Below are 23,173 nucleotides of genomic sequence, written 5' to 3'. Positions count from 1 at the left end.
TTTTTCACGCACTGCCCGCTCTTTCTCACGCACTGCCCGCTCTTTCTCACGCACTCCCCCGCTCTTTCTCACGCACTCCCCCGCTCTTTCTCACGCACTCCCCCGCTCTTTGTCACGCACTCCCCCGCTCTTTCTCACGCACTCCCCCGCTCTTTCTCACGCACTCCCCCGCTCTTTCTCACGCACTCCCCCGCTCTTTCTCACGCACTCCCCCGCTCTTTCTCACGCACTCCCCCGCTCTTTCTCACGCACCCCCCCGCTCTTTCTCACGCACCCCCCCGCTCTTTCTCACGCACCCCCCCGCTCTTTCTCACGCACTTTCTCTCACAGATGCTCGATCTCTCTCACACACACACACACTCCTTTTCTTTCTCTCTCACGTGCTCCCTCGCTCTCTCACACGGTCCCTCACTCTCTCACACGCTCCCTCACTCTCTCACGCGCTCCCTCACTCTCTCACGCGCTCCCTCACTCTCTCACGCGCTCCCTCACTCTCTGACGCGCTCCCTCACTCTCTGACGCGCTCCCTCACTCTCTGACGCGCTCCCTCACTCTCTGACGCGCTCCCTCACTCTCTGACGCGCTCCCTCACTCTCTGACGCGCTCCCTCACTCTCTCACGCGCTCCCTCGCTCTCTCACGCGCTCCTTCGCTCTCTCACACGCTCCTTCGCTCTCTCACACGCTCCCTCACTCTCTCACGCCCTCCCTCACTCTCTCACGCCCTCCCTCACTCTCTCACGCGCTCCCTCACTCTCTCACGCGCTCCCTCGCTCTCTCACGCGCTCCCTCGCTCTCTCACGCGCTCCCTCGCTCTCTCACATGCTCTTCACTCTCACACACACTCTCTCTCAGGCTCCCTCACTCTCACAGGCACTCCCTCACTCTCACGTGCTCCCTCTTTCCCTCGCTCTCACTCCTTCCCCCTCTCTCTCACACATGCTGCCTCTCACGCACCCACACTCTCTTACCCACACCCGTCTCTCACACACACACTGCCTTTCTCTCTCACACGCACTGCCTTTCTCTCTCACACGCACTGCCTTTCTCTCTCACACGCACTGCCTTTCTCTCTCACACGCACTGCCTTTCTCTCTCACACGCACTGCCTTTCTCTCTCACACGCACTGCCTTTCTCTCTCACACGCACTGCCTTTCTCTCTAACACGCACTGCCTTTCTCTCTAACACACACTGCCTTTCTCTCTCACCCACGCTCCCTTTCTCTCTCACACGCACTCCCTTTCTCTTTCACCCACACTCACTTTCTCTCTCTAGCTCCCATACTCCCTTTCTCTCTCTCTCGCTCCCACACTCCCTTTCTCTCTCTCGCTCGCACACTCCCTTTATCTCGCTCACACGCTCCCTTTCTCTCTCTCGCTCACACGCTCCCTTTCTCTCGCTCACACGCTCCCTTTCTCTCTCTCGCTCACACGCTCCCTTTCTCTCTCTCGCTCACACGCTCCCTTTCTCTCTCTCTCGCTCACACGCTCCCTTTCTCTCTCTCGCTCACACGCTCCCTTTCTCTCTCAAGTACTTCCTCTGTCTCTCACAGATGCTTGATCTCTCTCTCGCACACACACACAGTCCCTTCCTTTATCTCACATGCTCTCCCTCTCTCTTTTACACGCTCCACCTCTTTAGCTCACAGACTCCCCCTCTCTCGGTCACACATTCCCACTTTCTCTCATTTGCCCCCTTTCTCTCTCTCACTCTCTCCCCCCAACCACACACTCCCTTTCTCACCCATGCTCTTTCTCTCCCCCACCCATGCTCCCTCTCTCTCTTTCATCCATACTCCCTCTTTCTCTCTCACCCACACACCCTCGCTTTCTCACCGACACTCCTCTCTCGCACTCCATCTCTCTCACTCACACACACACACACACATTCCATCTCTCTCGCTCACACACTTCCCCCTCTCTCGCTCATACTCCCCCTCTCTCACGCACGCCCCCCCTTCTATCTCACATGCACTTCCCCCTCTCTCACATGCTCAGCCCCTCTCTCTCACACTCCCCCTCTCTCTCACACACACACTCCATTTCTCTCTCACACATTACCTCTCTCCTTTTCAATCTCTCACACACTCCCCTCTCTCTCTCAGACACGCTCCCACTCCCTCTCTCACATACAGTCCACCTCTCTCTCACTCACACCCTCTCTATCTCACACACACTTCCCCTCTCTCACACACACTCCTCCTCTCTCACATGCTCCACTTCTCTCCCTCACTCGCACGCTAACCCTCTTTCTCACACGTTCTAAAACACAGTCCCTCTCTCTCAAGCACTACCCCCCCCCACAGAAATACCCTCTCTCTCTCTCTCTCTGACGCTCAATCTTTCTCTGACGTTCGATTTCTCACTCTCAGACACTTGATCTCTCTCGCCCTGACGCTCGAACTCTCTCAGGCGCCCGCACTCTCTCAGGCGCCCGCACTCTCTCAGGCGCCCGCACTCTCTCAGGCGCCCGCACTCTCTCAGGCGCCCGCACTCTCTCAGGCGCCCGCACTCTCTCAGGCGCCCGCACTCTCTCAGGCGCCCGCACTCTCTCAGGCGCCCGCACTCTCTCAGGCGCCCGCACTCTCTCTGGCGCCCGCACTCTCTCAGGCGCCCGCACTCTCTCAGGCGCCCGCACTCTCTCAGGCGCCCGCACTCTCTCAGGCGCCCGCACTCTCTCAGGCGCCCGCACTCTCTCAGGCGCCCGATCCCTCTCTGGCGCTCGACCCGTCTCTCTCTCTCTCTCTCTCAGGCGCTCGACCCCTCTCTCTCTCTCTCTCTCTCAGGCACTCGACCCCTCTCTCTCTCTCTCTCTCTCTCAGGCGCTCGACACCTCTCCCTCTCTGCCTCAGGCGCTCGACCCCTCTCTCTGCCTCAGGCGCTCGACCCCTCTCTCTGCCTCAGGCGCTCGACCCCTCTCTCTGCCTCAGGCGCTCAACCCCTCTCTGCCTCAGGCGCTCGACCCCTCACTCTCTCTCTCTGCCTCAGGCGCTCGACCCCTCACTCTCTCTCTCTGCCTCAGACGCTTGACCCCTCTCTCTCTCTCTCTGCCTCAGACACTCGACCACTCTCTCTCTCTGCCTCAGACGATCGACCCCTCTCTCTCAGCCTCAGACGCTCGACCCCTCTCTCTCTCTGCCTCAGACGATCGACCCCTCCCTCTCTCTCTCTGCCTCAGACGCTCGTCCTCTCTCTCTCTCTCTGCCTCAGACGCTCGACCCCTCTCTCTCTCTCTCTGCCTCAGACGCTCGACCCCTCTCTCTCTCTGCCGCAGACGCTCGACCCCTCTCTCTCTCTCTCTCTGCCTCAGACGCTCAACCCCTCTCTCTCTCTGCCTCAGACGATCGACCCCTCTCTCTCAGCCTCAGACGCTCGACCCCTCTCTCTCTCTGCCTCAGACGATCGACCCCTCCCTCTCTCTCTCTCTCTGCCTCAGACGTTCGACCCCTCCCTCTCTCTGCCTCAGACGCTCGTCCTCTCTCTCTCTCTCTGCCTCAGACGCTCGACCCCTCTCTCTCTCTCTCTGCCTCAGACGCTCGACCCCTCTCTCTCTCTCTCTGCCGCAGACGCTCGACCCCTCTCTCTCTCTCTCTCTGCCTCAGACGCTCAACCCCTCTCTCTCTCTGCCTCAGACGCTCGACCCCTCTCTCTCACTCTGCCTCAGGTGCTCGACCCCTCTCTCTCTGCCTCAGGTGCTTGACCCCTCTCTCTCTGCCTCAGATGCTCGATCCCTCTCTGCCTCTCTCTTACAAGCTCTCTCTCTCTGATGCTTGATCTTTCTCCCACTCTCTGAGACGCTCGATCTCCCTCTCTCTGACGCTCGCCCTCTCGCACTCTCTGACGCTCGCCCTCTCGCACTCTCTGACGCTCGCCCTCTCGCACTCTCTGACGCTCGCCCTCTCGCACTCTCTGACGCGCGCCCTCTCGCACTCTCTGACGCGCGCCCTCTCGCACTCTCTGACGCGCGCCCTCTCGCACTCTCTGACGCTCGCCCTCTCGCACTCTCTGACGCGCGCCCTCTCGCACTCTCTGACGCGCGCCCTCTCGCACTCTCTGACGCGCGCCCTCTCGCACTCTCTGACGCGCGCCCTCTCGCACTCTCTGACGCGCGCCCTCTCGCACTCTCTGACGCGCGCCCTCTCGCACTCTCTGACGCGCGCCCTCTCGCACTCTCTGACGCGCGCCCTCTCGCACTCTCTGACGCGCGCCCTCTCGCACACTCTGACGCGCGCCCCTCTCGCACTCTCTGACGCGCGCCCTCTCGCACTCTCTGACGCGCGCCCTCTCGCACTCTCTGACGCGCGCCCTCTCGCACTCTCTGACGCGCGCCCTCTCGCACTCTCTGACGCTCGCCCTCTCGCACTCTCTGACGCTCGCCCTCTCGCACTCTCTGACGCTCGCCCTCTCGCACTCTCTGACGCTCGCCCTCTCGCACTCGCTGACGCTCGCCCTCTCGCACTCGCTGACGCTCGCCCTCTCGCACTCGCTGACGCTCGCCCTCTCGCACTCTCTGACGCTCGCCCTCTCGCACTCTCTGACGCTCGCCCTCTCGCACTCTCTGACGCTCGCCCTCTCGCACTCTCTGACGCTCGCCCTCTCGCACTCTCTGACGCTCGCCCTCTCGCACTCTCTGACGCTCGCCCTCTCGCACTCTCTGACGCTCGCCCTCTCGCACTCTCTGACGCTCGCCCTCTCGCACTCTCTGACGCTCGCCCTCTCTGACGCTCGCCCTCTCTGACGCTCGCCCTCTCTGACGCTCGCCCTCTCTGACGCTCGCCCTCTCTGACGCTCGCCCTCTGTGACGCTCGCCCTCTGTGACGCTCGCCCTCTGTGACGCTCGCCCTCTGTGACGCTCGCCCTCTGTGACGCTCGCCCTCTGTGACGCTCGCCCTCTGTGACGCTCGCCCTCTGTGACGCTCGCCCTCTCTGACGCTCGCCCTCTCTGACGCTCGCCCTCTCTGACGCTCGCCCTCTCTGACGCTCGCCCTCTCTGACGCTCGCCCTCTCGCCCTCTCTGACGCTCGCCCTCTCGCACTCGCTGACGCTCGCCCTCTCGCACTCGCTGACGCTCGCCCTCTCGCACTCGCTGACGCTCGCCCTCTCGCATTCTCTGACGCTCGCCCTCTCGCACTCTCTGACGATCGCCCTCTCTGACGCTCGCCCTCTCTGACGCTCGCCCTCTGTGACGCTCGCCCTCTGTGACGCTCGCCCTCTCTGACGCTCGCCCTCTCTGACGCTCGCCCTCTCTGACGCTCGCCCTCTCTGACGCTCGCCCTCTCTGACGCTCGCCCTCTCTGACGCTCGCCCTCTCTGACGCTCGCCCTCTCTGACGCTCGCCCTCTCTGACGCTCGCCCTCTCTGACGCTCGCCCTCTCTGACGCTCGCCCTCTCGCCCTCTCTGACGCTCGCCCTCTCGCACTCGCTGACGCTCGCCCTCTCGCACTCGCTGACGCTCGCCCTCTCGCACTCGCTGACGCTCGCCCTCTCGCACTCGCTGACGCTCGCCCTCTCGCACTCGCTGACGCTCGCCCTCTCGCACTCGCTGACGCTCGCCCTCTCGCACTCTCTGACGCTCGCCCTCTCGCACTCTCTGACGCTCGCCCTCTCGCACTCTCTGACGCTCGCCCTCTCGCACTCTCTGACGCTCGCCCTCTCTGACGCTCGCCCTCTCTGACGCTCGCCCTCTCTGACGCTCGCCCTCTCTGACGCTCGCCCTCTCTGACGCTCGCCCTCTCTGACGCTCGCCCTCTCTGACGCTCGCCCTCTCTGACGCTCGCCCTCTCTGACGCTCGCCCTCTCTGACGCTCGCCCTCTCTGACGCTCGCCCTCTCTGACGCTCGCCCTCTCTGACGCTCGCCCTCTCTGACGCTCGCCCTCTCTGACGCTCGCCCTCTCTGACGCTCGCCCTCTCTGACGCTCGCCCTCTCTGACGCTCGCCCTCTCTGACGCTCGCCCTCTCTGACGCTCGCCCTCTCTGACGCTCGCCCTCTCTGACGCTCGCCCTCTCTGACGCTCGCCCTCTCTGACGCTCGCCCTCTTGCACTCGCTGACGCTCGCCCTCTCGCACTCGCTGACGCTCGCCCTCTCGCACTCGCTGACGCTCGCACTCGCTGACGCTCGCACTCGCTGACGCTCGCCCTCTCGCACTCGCTGACGCTCGCCCTCTCGCACTCGCTGACGCTCGCCCTCTCGCACTCGCTGACGCTCGCCCTCTCGCACTCTCTGACGCTCGCCCTCTCGCACTCTCTGACGCTCGCCCTCTCGCACTCTCTGACGCTCGCCCTCTCGCACTCTCTGACGCTCGCCCTCTGTGACGCTCGCCCTCTGTGACGCTCGCCCTCTGTGACGCTCGCCCTCTGTGACGCTCGCCCTCTGTGACGCTCGCCCTCTGTGACGCTCGCCCTCTGTGACGCTCGCCCTCTGTGACGCTCGCCCTCTGTGACGCTCGCCCTCTGTGACGCTCGCCCTCTGTGACGCTCGCCCTCTCTGACGCTCGCCCTCTGTGACGCTCGCCCTCTCTGACGCTCGCCCTCTCTGACGCTCGCCCTCTGTGACGCTCGCCCTCTCTGACGCTCGCCCTCTCTGACGCTCGCCCTCTCTGACGCTCGCCCTCTCTGACGCTCGCCCTCTCTGACGCTCGCCCTCTCTGACGCTCGCCCTCTCTGACGCTCGCCCTCTCTGACGCTCGCCCTCTCTGACGCTCGCCCTCTCTGACGCTGACGCTCGCCCTCTCTGACGCTCGCCCTCTCTGACGCTCGCCCTCTCTGACGCTCGCCCTCTCTGACGCTCGCCCTCTCTGACGCTCGCCCTCTCTGACGCTCGCCCTCTCTGACGCTCGCCCTCTCTGACGCTCGCCCTCTCTGACGCTCGCCCTCTCTGACGCTCGCCCTCTCTGACGCTCGCCCTCTCTGACGCTCGCCCTCTCTGACGCTCGCCCTCTCTGACGCTCGCCCTCTCTGACGCTCGCCCTCTCTGACGCTCGCCCTCTCTGACGCTCGCCCTCTCTGACGCTCGCCCTCTCTGACGCTCGCCCTCTCTGACGCTCGCCCTCTCTGACGCTCGCCCTCTCTGACGCTCGCCCTCTCTGACGCTCGCCCTCTCTGACGCTCGCCCTCTCTGACGCTCGCCCTCTCTGACGCTCGCCCTCTCTGACGCTCGCCCTCTCTGACGCTCGCCCTCTCTGACGCTCGCCCTCTCTGACGCTCGCCCTCTCTGACGCTCGCCCTCTCTGACGCTCGCCCTCTCTGACGCTCGCCCTCTCTGACGCTCGCCCTCTCTGACGCTCGCCCTCTCTGACGCTCGCCCTCTCTGACGCTCGCCCTCTCTGACGCTCGCCCTCTCTGACGCTCGCCCTCTCTGACGCTCGCCCTCTCTGACGCTCGCCCTCTCTGACGCTCGCCCTCTCTGACGCTCGCCCTCTCTGACGCTCGCCCTCTCTGACGCTCGCCCTCTCTGACGCTCGCCCTCTCTGACGCTCGCCCTCTCTGACGCTCGCCCTCTCTGACGCTCGCCCTCTCTGACGCTCGCCCTCTCTGACGCTCGCCCTCTCTGACGCTCGCCCTCTCTGACGCTCGCCCTCTCTGACGCTCGCCCTCTCTGACGCTCGCCCTCTCTGACGCTCGCCCTCTCTGACGCTCGCCCTCTCTGACGCTCGCCCTCTCTGACGCTCGCCCTCTCTGACGCTCGCCCTCTCTGACGCTCGCCCTCTCTGACGCTCGCCCTCTCTGACGCTCGCCCTCTCTGACGCTCGCCCTCTCTGACGCTCGCCCTCTCTGACGCTCGCCCTCTCTGACGCTCGCCCTCTCGCACTCTCTGACGCTCGCCCTCTCGCACTCTCTGACGCTCGCCCTCTCGCAGTCTCTGACGCTCGCCCTCTCGCAGTCTCTGACGCTCGCCCTCTCGCAGTCTCTGACGCTCGCCCTCTCGCAGTCTCTGACGCTCGCACTCTCGCAGTCTCTGACGCTCGCACTCTCGCAGTCTCTGACGCTCGCACTCGCTGACGCTCGCCCTCTCGCACTCGCTGACGCTCGCCCTCTCGCACTCGCTGACGCTCGCCCTCTCGCACTCGCTGACGCTCGCCCTCTCGCACTCGCTGACGCTCGCCCTCTCGCACTCGCTGACGCTCGCCCTCTCGCACTCGCTGACGCTCGCCCTCTCGCACTCGCTGACGCTCGCCCTCTCGCACTCGCTGACGCTCGCTCGCTCTGACGCTCGCTCGCTCTGACGCTCGCCCTCTCTCTGACGCTCGCCCTCTCTCTCTGACGCTCGCTCCCTCTCTCTGACGCTCGCTCTCGCTCTCTCTGACGCTCGCTCTCTCTGACGCTCGCTCGCTCTCTCTGACGCTCGCTCGCTCTCTCTGACGCTCGCTCGCTCTCTCTGACGCTCGCTCGCTCTCTCTGACGCTCGCTCGCTCTCTCTGACGCTCGCTCGCTCTCTCTCTGACGCTCGCTCGCTCTCTCTCTGACGTTCGCTCGCTCTCTCTCTGACGCTCGCTCGCTCTCTCTCTGACGCTCGCTCGCTCTCTCTCTGACGCTCGCTCGCTCTCTCTCTGACGCTCGCTCGCTCTCTCTCTCTCTGACGCTCGCTCGCTCTCTCTCTCTCTGACGCTCGCTCGCTCTCTCTCTGACGCTCGCTCGCTCTCTCTCTGACGCTCGCTCGCTCTCTCTCTGACGCTCGCTCGCTCTCTCTCTGACGCTCGCTCGCTCTCTCTCTGACGCTCGCTCGCTCTCTCTCTGACGCTCGCTCGCTCTCTCTCTGACGCTCGCTCGCTCTCTCTCTGACGCTCGCTCGCTCTCTCTCTGACGCTCGCTCGCTCTCTCTCTGACGCTCGCTCGCTCTCTGACGCTCGCTCGCTCTCTCTGACGCTCGCTCTCTCTGACGCTGGCTCTCTCTGACGCTGGCTCTCTCTGACGCTCGCTCTCTCTGACGCTGGCTCTCTCTGACGCTCGCTCTCACTGACGCTCGCTCTCACTGACGCTCGCTCTCACTGACGCTCGCTCCCACTGACGCTCGCTCCCACTGACGCTCGCTCCCACTGACGCTCGCTCCCACTGACGCTCGCTCTCACTGACGCTCGCTCTCACTGACGCTCGCTCTCACTGACGCTCGCTCTCTCTGACGCTCTCTCTCTCTGACGCTCGCTCTCTCTGACGCTCGCTCTCTCTGACGCTCGCTCTCTCTGACGCTCGCTCTCTCTGACGCTCGCTCTCTCTGACGCTCGCTCTCTCTGACGCTCGCTCTCTCTGACGCTCGCTCTGTCTCTCTGACGCTCGCTCTGTCTCTCTGACGCTCGCTCTGTCTCTCAGACGCTCGCTCTGTCTCTCTGACGCTCGCTCTGTCTCTCTGACGCTCGCTCTGTCTCTCTGACGCTCGCTCTGTCTCTCTGACGCTCGCTCTGTCTCTCTGACGCTCGCTCTGTCTCTCTGACGCTCGCTCTGTCTCTCTGACGCTCGCTCTGTCTCTCTGACGCTCGCTCTCTCTCTGACGCTCGCTCTCTCTCTCTGACGCTCGCTCTCTCTGACGCTCGCTCTCTCTCTCTGACGCTCGCTCTCTCTCTCTGACGCTCGCTCTCTCTCTCTGACGCTCGCTCTCTCTCTCTGACGCTCGCTCTCTGACGCTCGCTCTCTGACGCTCGCTCTCTCTGACGCTCGCTCTCACTGACGCTCGCTCTCTCTGACGCTCGCTCTCACTGACGCTCGCTCTCACTGACGCTCGCTCTCTCTGACGTTCGCTCTCTCTGACGCTCGCTCTCACTGACGCTCGCTCTCACTGACGCTCGCTCTCACTGACGCTCGCTCTCTCTGACGCTCGCTCTCTCTGACGCTCGCTCTCACTGACGCTCGCTCTCACTGACGCTCGCTCTCACTGACGCTCGCTCTCTCTGACGCTCGCTCTCTCTGACGCTCGCTCTCACTGACGCTCGCTCTCACTGACGCTCGCTCTCACTGACGCTCGCTCTCACTGACGCTCGCTCTCACTGACGCTCGCTCTCACTGACGCTCGCTCTCACTGACGCTCGCTCTCACTGACGCTCGCTCTCACTTACGCTCGCTCTCTCTGACGCTCGCTCTCTCTGACGCTCGCTCTCTCTGACGCTCGCTCTCTCTGACGCTCGCTCTCTCTGACGCTCGCTCTCTCTGACGCTCGCTCTCTCTGACGCTCGCTCCCTCTGAAGCTCGCACTCTCTGACGCTCGCACTCTCTGACGCTCGCACTCTCTGACGCTCGCACTCTCTGACGCTCGCACTCTCTGACGCTCGCACTCTCTGACGCTCGCACTCTCTGACGCTCGCACTCTCTGACGCTCGCACTCTCTGACGCTCGCACTCTCTGACGCTCGCACTCTCTGACGCTCGCCCTCTCGCACTCTCTGACGCTCGCCCTCTCGCACTCTCTGACGCTCGCCCTCTCGCACTCTCTGACGCTCGCCCTCTCGCACTCTCTGACGCTCGCCCTCTCGCACTCTCTGACGCTCGCCCTCTCGCACTCTCTGACGCTCGCCCTCTCGCACTCTCTGACGCTCGCCCTCTCTGTCGCTCGCACTCTGACGCTCGCACTCTCTGACGCTCGCCCTCTCTGACGCTCGCCCTCTCTGACGCTCGCCCTCTCTGACGCTCGCCCTCTCTGACGCTCGCCCTCTCTGACGCTCGCCCTCTCTGACGCTCGCCCTCTCTGACGCTCGCCCTCTCTGACGCTCGCCCCTCTCTGACGCTCGCCCTCTGTGACGCTCGCCCTCTGTGACGCTCGCCCTCTGTGACGCTCGCCCTCTCTGACGCTCGCCCTCTCTGACGCTCGCCCTCTCTGACGCTCGCCCTCTCTGACGCTCGCCCTCTCTGACGCTCGCCCTCTCTGACGCTCGCCCTCTCTGACGCTCGCCCTCTCTGACGCTCGCCCTCTCTGACGCTCGCCCTCTCTGACGCTCGCCCTCTCTGACGCTCGCCCTCTCTGACGCTCGCCCTCTCTGACGCTCGCCCTCTCTGACGCTCGCCCTCTCTGACGCTCGCCCTCTCTGACGCTCGCCCTCTCTGACGCTCGCCCTCTCTGACGCTCGCCCTCTCTGACGCTCGCCCTCTCTGACGCTCGCCCTCTCTGAACGCTCGCCCTCTCTGACGCTCGCCCTCTCTGACGCTCGCCCTCTCTGACGCTCGCCCTCTCTGACGCTCGCCCTCTCTGACGCTCGCCCTCTCTGACGCTCGCCCTCTCTGACGCTCGCCCTCTCTGACGCTCGCCCTCTCTGACGCTCGCCCTCTCTGACGCTCGCCCTCTCTGACGCTCGCCCTCTCTGACGCTCGCCCTCTCTGACGCTCGCCCTCTCTGACGCTCGCCCTCTCTGACGCTCGCCCTCTCTGACGCTCGCCCTCTCTGACGCTCGCCCTCTCTGACGCTCGCCCTCTCTGACGCTCGCCCTCTCTGACGCTCGCCCTCTCTGACGCTCGCCCTCTCTGACGCTCGCCCTCTCTGACGCTCGCCCTCTCTGACGCTCGCCCTCTCTGACGCTCGCCCTCTCTGACGCTCGCCCTCTCTGACGCTCGCCCTCTCTGACGCTCGCCCTCTCTGACGCTCGCCCTCTCTGACGCTCGCCCTCTCTGACGCTCGCCCTCTCTGACGCTCGCCCTCTCTGACGCTCGCCCTCTCTGACGCTCGCCCTCTCTGACGCTCGCCCTCTCTGACGCTCGCCCTCTCTGACGCTCGCCCTCTGACGCTCGCCCTCTGACGCTCTCTCTCTGACGCTCGCTCGCTCTCTCTGACGCTCGCTCGCTCTCTCTGACGCTCGCTCGCTCTCTCTGACGCTCGCTCGCTCTCTCTGACGCTCGCTCGCTCTCTCTGACGCTCGCTCGCTCTCTCTGACGCTCGCTCGCTCTCTCTGACGCTCGCTCGCTCTCTCTGACGCTCGCTCGCTCTCTCTGACGCTCGCTCGCTCTCTCTGACGCTCGCTCGCTCTCTCTGACGCTCGCTCGCTCTCTCTGACGCTCGCTCTCTCTGACGCTCGCTCTCACTGACGCTCGCTCTCACTGACGCTCGCTCTCACTGACGCTCGCTCTCACTGACGCTCGCTCTCACTGACGCTCGCTCTCACTGACGCTCGCTCTCACTGACGCTCGCTCTCACTGACGCTCGCTCTCACTGACGCTCGCTCTCACTGACGCTCGCTCTCACTGACGCTCGCTCTCTCTGACGCTCGCTCGCTCTCTCTGACGCTCGCTCTCACTGACGCTCGCTCTCACTGACGCTCGCTCTCACTGACGCTCGCTCTCACTGACGCTCGCTCTCACTGACGCTCTCTCTGACGCTCGCTCTCACTGACGCTCGCTCTCACTGACGCTCGCTCTCACTGACGCTCGCTCTCTCTGACGCTCGCTCTCACTGACGCTCGCTCTCTCTGACGCTCGCTCTCTCTGACGCTCGCTCTCTCTGACGCTCGCTCTCTGACGCTCGCTTTCTCTGACGCTCGCTCTCTCTGACGCTCGCTCTCTCTGACGCTCGCTCTCTCTGACGCTCGCTGTCTCTGACGCTCGCTCTCTCTGACGCTCGTTCTCTCTGACGCTCGCTCTGTCTCTCTGACGCTCGCTCTGTCTCTCTGACGCACGCTCTGTCTCTCTGACGCACGCTCTCTCTGACGCTCGCTCTCTCTGACGCTCGCTCTCTCTGACGCTCGCTCTCTCTGACGCTCGCTCTCTCTGACGCTCGCTCTCACTGACGCTCGCTCTCACTGACGCTCGCTCTCACTGACGCTCGCTCTCACTGACGCTCGCTCTCACTGACGCTTGCTGTCTCTCTCCCTCGCGGAAGCTCGCTCCCTCTCCCTCGATGACGTTCGATCCCACTACCTCGTGGACCCTCGTCCCCCCTCCCTCCCTCCCTCGCGGGGGCTCGGTCCCCCCTCCCTCCCTCCCTCGCGGGGGCTCGTTTCCCCCCTCCCTCCCTCCCTCGCGGGGGCTCGGTCCCCCCTCCCTCCCTCGCGGGGGCTCGGTCCCCCCTCCCTCCCTCGCGGGGGCTCGGTCCCCCCTCCCTCCCTCGCGGGGGCTCGGTCCCCCCTCCCTCCCTCGCGGGCACTCGGTCCCCCAGCTCTGCACTGGGGTAGATGGGGTACCGAGCCATAGTGTGTGTACGGGGGCGATGATGTACAGAGTCACAGTGTGTGCACTGTGCAGGGAGAGATTAGGAGTCTAACTAGGATCTGTGCACTCTGAACTCTGGGTTAGAAAGTTTCTTGTTCCCAGTGAACTTTTTACGATATGCCATGGAAACAACTTGCTAAACTGTGAAGTTTTGTGATATAGAATAATCGTACTTGTCACATCTTGCCTATGTGACTACTTGTGTAACAATATCCACGTAGACCCTGTCCCCTGCCTTTGCAGCAGTCCGGATGGCCACTTTTCCAATCAATATTCTCTCGTCTCTACATGACTGTCATCTGTCTGTCCCAGGAAGAAGATACAGAAACAGTACGTTCGCTGTGAATTTGAGGGATGTGGGAAAATAGTCTCCAATCCTCAGTATTTAAAGGTAAGAAAGCTGCACCACCTCTACCCGCCTCCCCCTCCACCCTGCTCCACACCTCTCTCCACCCTCCTTCCACCCACCTCCCTCCTTCTTCCACCCACCTACCACCTCCCTTCACCCACCTGCTCCCTCCCTCCACCCGCTCTCCCTTCCACCGCCCGCTCTCCCTTCCACCGCCCGCACTCCCTCCCACCACCCGCGCTCCCCTTCACCACCCGCTCTCCCCTCACCTCACCCCCCCCCGGCCCCCTGCCCCCTGCCCCCCCGGCCCCCTTCCCCCCCCCCCGGCCCCCTTCCCCCCCCCCCCCCCCCCTTCCCCCCCCCGGCCACCTCCCCCCCCCCCCCCCCCCCCCCCCCCCCGGCCCCCTCCCCCCCCCCCCCGGCCCCCTTCCCCCCTCGACCCCCTTCCCCCCTCGACCCCCTCTCTTCCCTCTCCCACTCCCCCCGTACCCTGTCCCATTCACTTTTCTCAACCTGTCATTTCCTCTTCTTTAAGCGCCACATGAAGTACCAGCATTTGCTGCACCGAACCTTTGCCTGCTCCTATCCCAGCTGTGGACGCATCTTCCGCTTCAAGACACAGATGGAGGAACATGAAAAATTGCACAGTGGTGAGTGCTGCTGCTGTCCTTCGATCCATTGATGGTGACAGCTCTGTCCCTTCCACCTTCTGTCTAAAGTACCTTTTCCTGTTTCACTCCAGCACTTGGAAAGCCATTCTGACGGTGCAGCACTCCCTCAGTACTGACCCCCTGACAGTGCAGCAGTCACTCAATACTGACCCACCGACTGCAGCACTCCCTCAGTACTGACCTCTGACAATACTGCCCTCACTCAACACTGACCCTCTGATAGTGCTGCCCTCACTCAACACTGACCCTCTGATAGTGCTGCCCTCACTCAATATTGGTCCTCTGACAGTGCAGCATTCACTCAACATTGACCCTCTGGCAGTGCTGCCCTCACTAACACTGACCCTCTGACAGTGCTGCCCTCACTCAACACTGACCCTCTGACAGTGCTGCCCACACTCAACACTGACCCTCTGACAGCACTGCCCTCACTCAACACTGACCCTCTGACGGTGCTGCCCTCACTCAACACTGATCTTCCGACAGTGCTGCCCTGACTCAGTACTGACTCCCTGACAGCATGACACCCCTTCAATGTTGCTGCTCTGACAGTGCAGCGTTCCTTCCAGTGCTGTTCTGCACTTTTGGTCGGGCTTGCGTTCCGCTCTCTGATTTTTGAATGGGACTGGAGAATGCAACATGCTGCCTCCAAGATAAGAATGCTGCCAACTGAATATTTTCACCTGTGTTAACTGTTGTTGCCCTACGATACTCCCTATCCCATATTGCTGTTGGCGCTCCCTTGTTCTACCCCCTCCCCCCAAAATCCCCCATCATCGGACCCTAGGACAATGTGTCACCCACACTCAGCAAGCAAGCAGTTCCATGATTATCTTGAGGCTTCGTGTGCCTTCTCCAAGAAGCTGCTTTCAGCGGGAGACAGTGCTCTGAAATGTGATGCACTTGTCTTTGGCTCCCACCCCCTGATACCCACTTGGCTGTCAGCTGCACAATTGGCTAAATGTTGCTTAACTTAGTTGAACATTCACTCTGGACTTTATTTACAGATCAGCGGAATTACATCTGTGAGTTCTGTGGCCGAGCTTTCAAAACGGACAAGAACCTTGTGGTGCACAGACGGATTCATACAGGAGAGAAACCCCTGCAGTAAGGAGAATGGGGCGAGGAGCTGAGTGAGGGCAGAGTGACGTGAGGGACAGAGTTGAAGAATCAGGGGTGGAGGGTGCGCGAGTCAGGGTCAGTATGGTTAGGGAGAGAGAGTCGGAGCAATGTGGAGGAAAGTCAGGTGTGCAAATTGGATCATTGCGTGGGAGGTGGCAGGGGTAGAGCCGGGGTGAGAGCGGGAACGTCAGAAGAGTCTCTCTCTCCACACAAGATCTATCTCTCTCCCTCCTCCTTTCTCTCCATTCCAGTCTCTGATTTTCTCCCTCCCCGCCCAGTCTCTCCATCTCGCCCTCCCCGCCCAGTCTCTCCATCTCGCCCTCCCCGCCCAGTCTCTCCATCTCGCCCTCCCCGCCCAGTCTCTCCATCTCGCCCTCCCCGCCCAGTCTCTCCATCTCGCCCTCCCCGCCCAGTCTCTCCATCTCGCCCTCCCCGCCCAGTCTCTCCATCTCGCCCTCCCCGCCCAGTCTCTCCATCTCGCCCTCCCCGCCCAGTCTCTCCATCTCGCCCTCCCCGCCCAGTCTCTCCATCTCGCCCTCCCCGCCCAGTCTCTCCATCTCGCCCTCCCCGCCCAGTCTCTCCATCTCGCCCTCCCCGCCCAGTCTCTCCATCTCGCCCTCCCCGCCCAGTCTCTCCATCTCGCCCTCCCCGCCCAGTCTCTCCATCTCGCCCTCCCCGCCCAGTCTCTCCATCTCGCCCTCCCCGCCCAGTCTCTCCATCTCGCCCTCCCCGCCCAGTCTCTCCATCTCGCCCTCCCCGCCCAGTCTCTCCATCTCGCCCTCCCCGCCCAGTCTCTCCATCTCGCCCTCCCCGCCCAGTCTCTCCATCTCGCCCTCCCCGCCCAGTCTCTCCATCTCGCCCTCCCCGCCCAGTCTCTCCATCTTGCCCAGTCCCTCCACCTCGCCCTCCACCCTCCCTCCCCACTCGCTGCCCGCTCCTTCCCCTTCCCTCCCCATTCCTCTCTACTCCCACCCACTTCCCTCCCCCTCCCTGCCCACTCCCTCTCCTCCCCCTCCGTCTCCTGCCCCCTCCCTCCCCTACAGTCCCTCCCCTACCGTCCCTCCCCGATCCCCTCCCTCCCCCTCCCCTCTCCTCGCTCCCCTCCCTCCCCCCCTCTCCCCTCTTCCCTGCTCCCCCTCTCCCCCCTCCTCGCTCACCTCCCTCCACCCTTCCCGCTCCCCTCTCTCCCCTCCTCCCTCCCCCTTCCCCTCCCCCCTCCCCACTCTCTCTCCTCTGTCCCCCTGCACCCTCCCTCCCCACTCCCTCCCCTATGCCCCTCCCTCCCCCTGCCCCCTTCTCTTTCCCTCCCCCACTCCCTCCCATCCATCCACCCAGCCCTCCTCTCTACTCTCTCTCTCACACTCTCTCTACTCTCTCTGCTCTCGCTCTTGCCCTCTCCCTCCCCCTCTCTCTCCTCCCCTCTCCCCCCCCCCCCCCACCCATCTCTCTCTCCGCAGCCCCATGCTCCCCTCTTCCCCTCTCTTTAACCCACTCTCGGTCTCTCGCCTCAGTCGCTCTCACTCACTCCCTCACGAGTCTCTACCTCTCTCTCCACATGGTCTCTGTCCCTCTCCCCAATCTTTTTTTACCCTCTCCTCAGTCTCCCTTTTTCTCCCTCTCCCAGGTCTCTCTCTCCCTTCCTGTCTTCCCCCTCTTCCCAGCCCCCTTCTTTCCCACCCTTCCCAGCCCCTCCCTTTCCCCTCCCCAGCCTCCCCTGTTCCCCTCCCCAGCTTCTCCCTTCCCTCACCCCAGCCTCTCCCTTCCCCCTCCCCAGCCTCTCTAACTCTCGCCCCCCCCGCAGTGTTTCTCCCTCTCGCCCCCTGCAGTCCCTCACTCTCTCCTCCCAAGACTTTCCCTCTATTTCTCTATCTCCCCGCAGCCTCTCTCTTTCCCCCAGTATCTCTCAATCCACCCAGTCGCTCCCTCCCCCGCCAGCGCCCCTCCCCTCCCCCGCCAGTCCCCCTCCCCTCCCCCGCCAGCCCCCCTTCCCTCCCCCGCCTCTGTTTATCTCTCTCTCTCTCACCTCCCTCTCTCTCCCTGCCTCTCTCTCTCTCTCCCCGTCTCTCTCTCTCTCTCTCTGTCCCCCAATGTCTGTCTCTCTTTCTCTCTCTTTCCCCCTATCCCTTTCTGTCACTCACTCGACCCCAGTCTCCCTGTCTCTCACTCACCCCCAATCGTTCTCTCTCTTTCACTCACCCCGCAGTCTCTCTCTCTTACCCCCCCATCCCAGCCCCTCTCTCTCCCCAGCCCCTCTCTCTCCCCAGCCCCTCTCTCTCCCCAGCCCCTCTCTCTCCCCAGCCCCTCTCTCTCCCCAGCCCCTCTCTCTCCCCAGCCCCTCTCTCTCCCCAGCCCCTCTCTCTCCCCAGCCCCTCTCTCTCCCCAGCCCCTCTCTCTCCCCAGCCCCTCTCTCTCCCCAGCCCCTCTCTCTCCCCAGCCCCTCTCTCTCCCCAGCCCCTCTCTCTCCCCAGCCCCTCTCTCTCCCCAGCCCCTCTCTCTCCCCAGCCCCTCTCTCTCCCCAGCCCCTCTCTCTCCCTTCATTCTCTCTCTCTCTCTTTCCCTTCATTCTCTCTCTCTCTCTTTCCCTTCATTCTCTCTCTCTCTCTTTCCCTTCATTCTCTCTCTCTCTCTCTCTCCCTTCATTCTCTCTCTCTCTCTCTCTCCCTTCATTCTCTCTCTCTCTCTCCCTTCATTCTCTCTCCTTCCTAATCGCCCCACTCTCTCTCCCCTTCCCAATCCACCCAGTATCTCTCTCTCTCTCTCTGCCTCTGTCCCCCTCCTCTCTCTCTCTCTCTCTCTCTCTCTCTCCTCAGTCTGCCTCTCTCTCTCTCTCTCTCTCTCTCTCTCCCCAGTCTGTCTTTCAGAATCACAGAGTTGTTATATCGGAAAGGGAGGCTATTCAGCCCATTATGTCTACACTGGCTCTCAGCCATTCGCTTCGTGCCATTTCTCTACCTTCTCCCTGTAACCCTGCAGATTATTTACTTGAACTCTATGCTCTCTCGTTTTCGATCCTTTCACAAGCGGGAACAATTTCTCCCTATCTCCTCTGTCCAGACTCCGCATGATTTTGTATTCTTCTGTCAAATCTCCTCTCTGATTTATTTTCTCCAAGGAGAAGAGTCCCAATTTCATCAATCTATCTTTATAACTCAAGTTTCTCATCCCTGGTACTATTCTCATGGACCTTGCACCCTTTGTAATGCCTTCACATCCTTCCCTAAAATGCAGCACCCAGAACTGGATGCAGGACTCCAAAAGAGACTCAACTCTCAAACTTTTTTACCCCTGTTAATAAATTCTCGGATGCTGTACACTTAATGAACCACCTGTTCGGACACTTTCAATGATTAATGCGCGCATTTTAAAAAATTCATTCATGGGATCTGGGCATTGTTGGCTCAGCCAGCATATATTGCTTATCCCTAATTGTGCTTGAGAAGGTGGTGGTGAGCAGCCTTCCTCGACCACTGCAGCCCCTGTGGTGTAGGTACACCCACAGTGCTGTTAATGAAGGAGTTCCAGGATTTTGACTCAGTGACAGTGAAGGAACGGCAATATGTTTCTAAGTCAGGATGGTGAGTGGTTTGGAGAGGAACTTCCAGGTAGCAGTGTTCCCCTGTATCTGCTGTCCTTGTCCTTCTGGATAGTTGTGGTTGTGGGTTTCGGAGGTGCTGCTGAAGGAGCCTTGGTAAGTTTCTACAGTGCATCTTGTAGATGGTACACACTGCTGCCCCTGTTCATTGGTGCTGGAGGGAGTGGATATTTGTGGATGGGGTGCCATTCAAGTGGGCTGCTTTGTCCTGGATGCTGTCAAGCTTCTTGAGTGCTGTTAGAGCTGCACTCATCCAGGCAAGTGGAAAGTATTCTATCACACTCCTAACTTGTAGATGGTGGACAGACTTTGGGGAGTCGGGAAGTGAGTTCCTCACCACAGGATTCCTAGCCTTGGCCTGCTGTTGTAGCCACAGTATGTATATGGCTAGTCCAGTTCAGTTTCTGGGCAATGGTAACTCCCAGGATGTTGATAGTGAGGGATTCAGCGATGATAATGCTATTGAATGTCAAGGGGCGGTGGTTAGATTCTCTTTTGTTGGAGATGGTCATCGGCTGTCACTTAGTTGCATGAATGTTACTCGCCACTTGTCAGCCCAAGCCTGGCTATTGTCCATTTCTTGCTGCATTTGGACATTCTCTCTGCCTCTGTAGCTCCTTTAGAATTATACTCTTCATTTTATATTGCTTTTCCATATTCTTCCTACCAAAATGAATCACTTCACATTTCACCGCATTGAACTTCATCTGCCATCTGTCTGCGCATTCCACCTTCTTGTCTATGTGCTTCTGTAGTTCTACACTGTCCTCAATGCTTCCAAATTTCATATCATTTGCAAATTTTGAACTTGTGCCCTCCATCTCACTCCTTTCTCCAAGTCTCTTCCTCTTTCTCTCTCTCTCTCTCTCCCAGTTGAGCTCTACTTCCCTCAGTCTCTTTCTCTCCCTTTTCCCTAGTCTTTTTCATTCTTTCCCCAGTCTCTCACCTTCTCGAACATTCTTTCCCCCTCCCTCTCTATCCTCCAATGTGTTCATCTCCCCTTGCAATCCCTCTCATTGTCAGCACTGTCTTTGTCTTTTTGTCTCCCACACACTCACACTCTCTCTCTTCCTCCGTCCAGATGTGAGATCTGTGGATTTACTTGCAGACAGAAAGCCTCCTTGAACTGGCACATGAAGAAACATGATGCCGAGTCTGGCTACCAGTTCTCCTGTGACATTTGCGGGAAGAAATTTGAGAAGAAGGACAATGTGTCAGCCCACAAGAGCAAGAGTCACCCAGAGATGTTGCTGGCCTCTGTCACCAGCCTGGCAGCTCTGGAAGAGAGTGGAGCTTTTGGGGAAGGGCCCAGCTTTATTCAGAGTTCAACTTTTGTGGAAGAGCAGCCTCTGACTGGAGATGGCAGCTTGGAGGGAGAGTCTCGTCTGGAAGGGTGGACTCGTCTGGAGGAAGGCAGTTGTCTGGAGGGTGGGATACGTCTGGAGGTGTGGACCCGTCTGGAGGAGAGGAGCCATCTGGAGGAGGGGAGCCGTGTGGAGGAAGGCAGCCGTCTGGAGGAGGGCAGCCGTCTGGAGGAAGGCAGCCACCTGGCAGCTGAGGAGCCTTAATATTGTCTCCCCCAAAAGGACCTCATGACAGATATTTAACTGTAGTCATTGGCCTTAATCCTGAGAGGCAGAGGGACAGGCCTGGTCTCCTCTCCAGGGAACTGGAGCAGGGTGGGGGAATCGTGCCCCCTATGAGGGGCTAAAGCAAGAGGTGGGGTGTTCCCTCCGAGGGGCTGGAGTGATGGGAGTGTGTCTTCTCCAAGGGGCTGGAGCGACAGGGGTGTGTCCCCTCCGAGGGGCTAGACCGACAGGGGTGTGGCCCCTCCGAGGGGCTGGAGCGACAGGGGTGAGTCCCCTCCGAGGGGCTGGAGTGATGGGGGGGTTGTCCCCTCCGAGGGGCTGGAGCGACGGGGGGGTGTCCCCTACGAGGGGCTGGAGCGACAGGGGTGTGTCCCCTCCAAGGGGCTGGAGTGACGGGGCTGTGTCCCCTCCGAGGGACTGGAGCGTAGGTGCGTGTCCCTCCGAGGGGCTGAAGCAAGGGGGTGTGTCAACTTCGAGGGGCTAGAGTGACGGGGGGGTTGTCCACTCCGAGGGGCTGGAGCAAGGTATGTATACTCCCTGAGGGGCTAAAGCAAGGGGTGGGGTGTCCCCTCCAAGGAGTTTGTGTCCCTCCCGAGGGGCTGGAGTGTGGCAACTGTATTTGGAAGAACCACACATGGGAGGGGATCTAGTTTGCAGTTTGATACCGCTGCAGCGCCCCCCACCCCCCCCCCCCCCCCCCCCCCCCCCCCCCCCCACCCCCACCTCCTGCTGTGTCCTGGTGCCCGAAGCTGGAGATGAGACCCCAGCTGTTAGTCCAGTGTTTTGGTACTTCAGCTGCCCCATCTTCCCCTGATCGACACTATGAGGAAAGGCTCAGACCCCTTCGCAAGTCTGAACTGGTGGTGGAGATCCTGGGCTATACGATGTGGGGATTGTCTGTCTTTATAGGGAAACCCACCCTGGGCTACACACTCTGGGGAGTGTATGTCTCCATAGGGAAACCCAGCCTGGGCTACACACTGTGGGGAGTGTCATTCTTGCCAGGGTACCTATGGAACAGGGTGTGAACAGAAAAAGGTTGAAGTTCTCCATGACAGTCCTCCCCCTGCCCCACTTGCTCCTCCTGCTTCATCTCCACCCTCCACTGCCCTCTCTGCAGCTCTCCCTCTGCCCTCTCTGCAGCTCTTCCATCTGCCCTTCCCAGATGCCTTACCCACTCAAGGTGTCACCCTCTTCTCCTCTCCCCTCTCCCCCTCAACATTCACTGTCCTCCCGTCCATTCTTCCTATCAGCAGATTCTTTTGAGAGAAGAATCTAGTTTTTGGTTGAAGATTTTGGTCCTATTTTCAGGATTTGTAAATAGTTGATGACAGTTACCAGCAATTATACCGTCTGTAATGGACCCTGAGAGACATGATGCCAGTGTCTGCTTCCTGTTGTAACTGTATTACTGTTAAAATACTATATCATAATAAAATCTTCATCATATACATTCCTGCTATTTAAACATGCATTCTCGTTCTATTTGTTAACTAAAATAGGCAGTTGCCAGTTGTTTCTCTAATATTTTCCTGATTCCTCATGAAACGATCACACATCGCAGACAGACAAGAACCAAGAGGCAACTCAACATCCGTGAGTGCGAGGCTCCCTCCCTCATGGTTGTTCAATCTTGATTGTTCATGGCAAGTGTGGACTGTCATGACACACAAATACAGACATTGATAAATCAACGTGTGAGGCATTGCTTTAACTCTGTTATCTGAGGAAAGGACTTCCTTGCAATGTAAGTAGCTACAACTTGGTACAAATTTAATTTTGCCATTGTTAATTTCTATGCCTGTCCAAGATAAACTGAACAAAAATTCCCCAACCTGTTCCTCCTTCACCATGTGTTCTCTTAGTTACAGCTTTTTTGTGCATGTACCTGTTTGTCCACACTGGACAAATAGTGTAGTGGTGTTCATGGAGAGTCAAGACTGGGGCAGCACTGAGGTGTGAGGGAGATAATTGAACCAGGACATATGGGTGTAAGTTTGAACTGAGATTTTGATAACAAATAAATTTCTACATCACTTAGCAGTGTGAAATTTATACTGGGAAAAAGAAGGCTGAAATATCACAAACATATTTATGATAATTCTTAATGAGCTATACACAGATGTTGAGAGCTTGTCTAAGCCAGATGTCACAAGCACTTAAAGGTAGTTTAACATTGCAGCACTGCTCCTCATATTGTGTGCTTCCCCACCTCACCGACCCTGGCCGCCCTGGGATTGGTCTGTTCTCCCCCATGGTCAGTGATAGACACAATGGGATTGCTCTCTTCTCCATGTTCAGTAATACAGATACAGTAGGATTGGTCTGCTCTCCCCCATGGCCAGTGAATCAGACACGGTGGAATTTGTCTACTCACCCCTATGGCCAACAGTGCAGACCCAGTGGGATTAGTCTTCTCTCCCTAATGGTCAGTGATACAGACACAGTGGGATTTGTCTGTTCTTCCCCATGGCCCATGATACAGACCCAGTGAGACTGGACTGCTCTCCCCAATGGACAGTGATACAGACACAGTTGGATTCGCCTGCTATTCCTTATGGTCAGTGATACAGACACTGCAATTGGTCTGCTTGCCCTCATGGTCAGTGATGTAAACACAATGGGATTGGCTTGCTAAGCCTCATGTTCAGTAATACAGACACAATGGAATTGGCCTGCCCTCCACAATGGTAAGTGATACAGAAACAGTGCAATTTGCCTGCTCTACCCCATG

At 60.4% G+C, this 23,173-nt stretch overlaps 1 protein-coding gene across 2 annotated transcripts in view; it reads left to right on the top strand.

Annotated features, from left to right (window-relative positions):
* Positions 1 to 21,099, top strand: part of LOC121269316 (E3 ubiquitin-protein ligase ZFP91-like) — a 171,681-nt gene extending 150,582 nt beyond the window's left edge. For both annotated transcript variants that reach the window (XM_041173859.1, XM_041173857.1), the window contains 4 exons: positions 13,429 to 13,507; positions 14,001 to 14,115; positions 15,144 to 15,243; positions 19,932 to 21,099. In XM_041173859.1, the coding sequence (XP_041029793.1) occupies positions 13,429 to 13,507; positions 14,001 to 14,115; positions 15,144 to 15,243; positions 19,932 to 20,418 (781 nt within the window). In that variant the 3' untranslated portion in view covers positions 20,419 to 21,099. The remainder of the gene's footprint in view (positions 1 to 13,428; positions 13,508 to 14,000; positions 14,116 to 15,143; positions 15,244 to 19,931) is intronic.
* The last annotated feature ends 2,074 nt before the right edge of the window (positions 21,100 to 23,173 follow it).

The sequence above is a fragment of the Carcharodon carcharias genome, chromosome 24 (assembly GCF_017639515.1).
Source record: "Carcharodon carcharias isolate sCarCar2 chromosome 24, sCarCar2.pri, whole genome shotgun sequence".
Taxonomy (NCBI): domain Eukaryota; kingdom Metazoa; phylum Chordata; class Chondrichthyes; order Lamniformes; family Lamnidae; genus Carcharodon; species Carcharodon carcharias.
The sequence above is the reverse complement of the archived record's forward strand: the minus strand, read 5'-3'. Positions and strand labels throughout refer to the sequence as shown.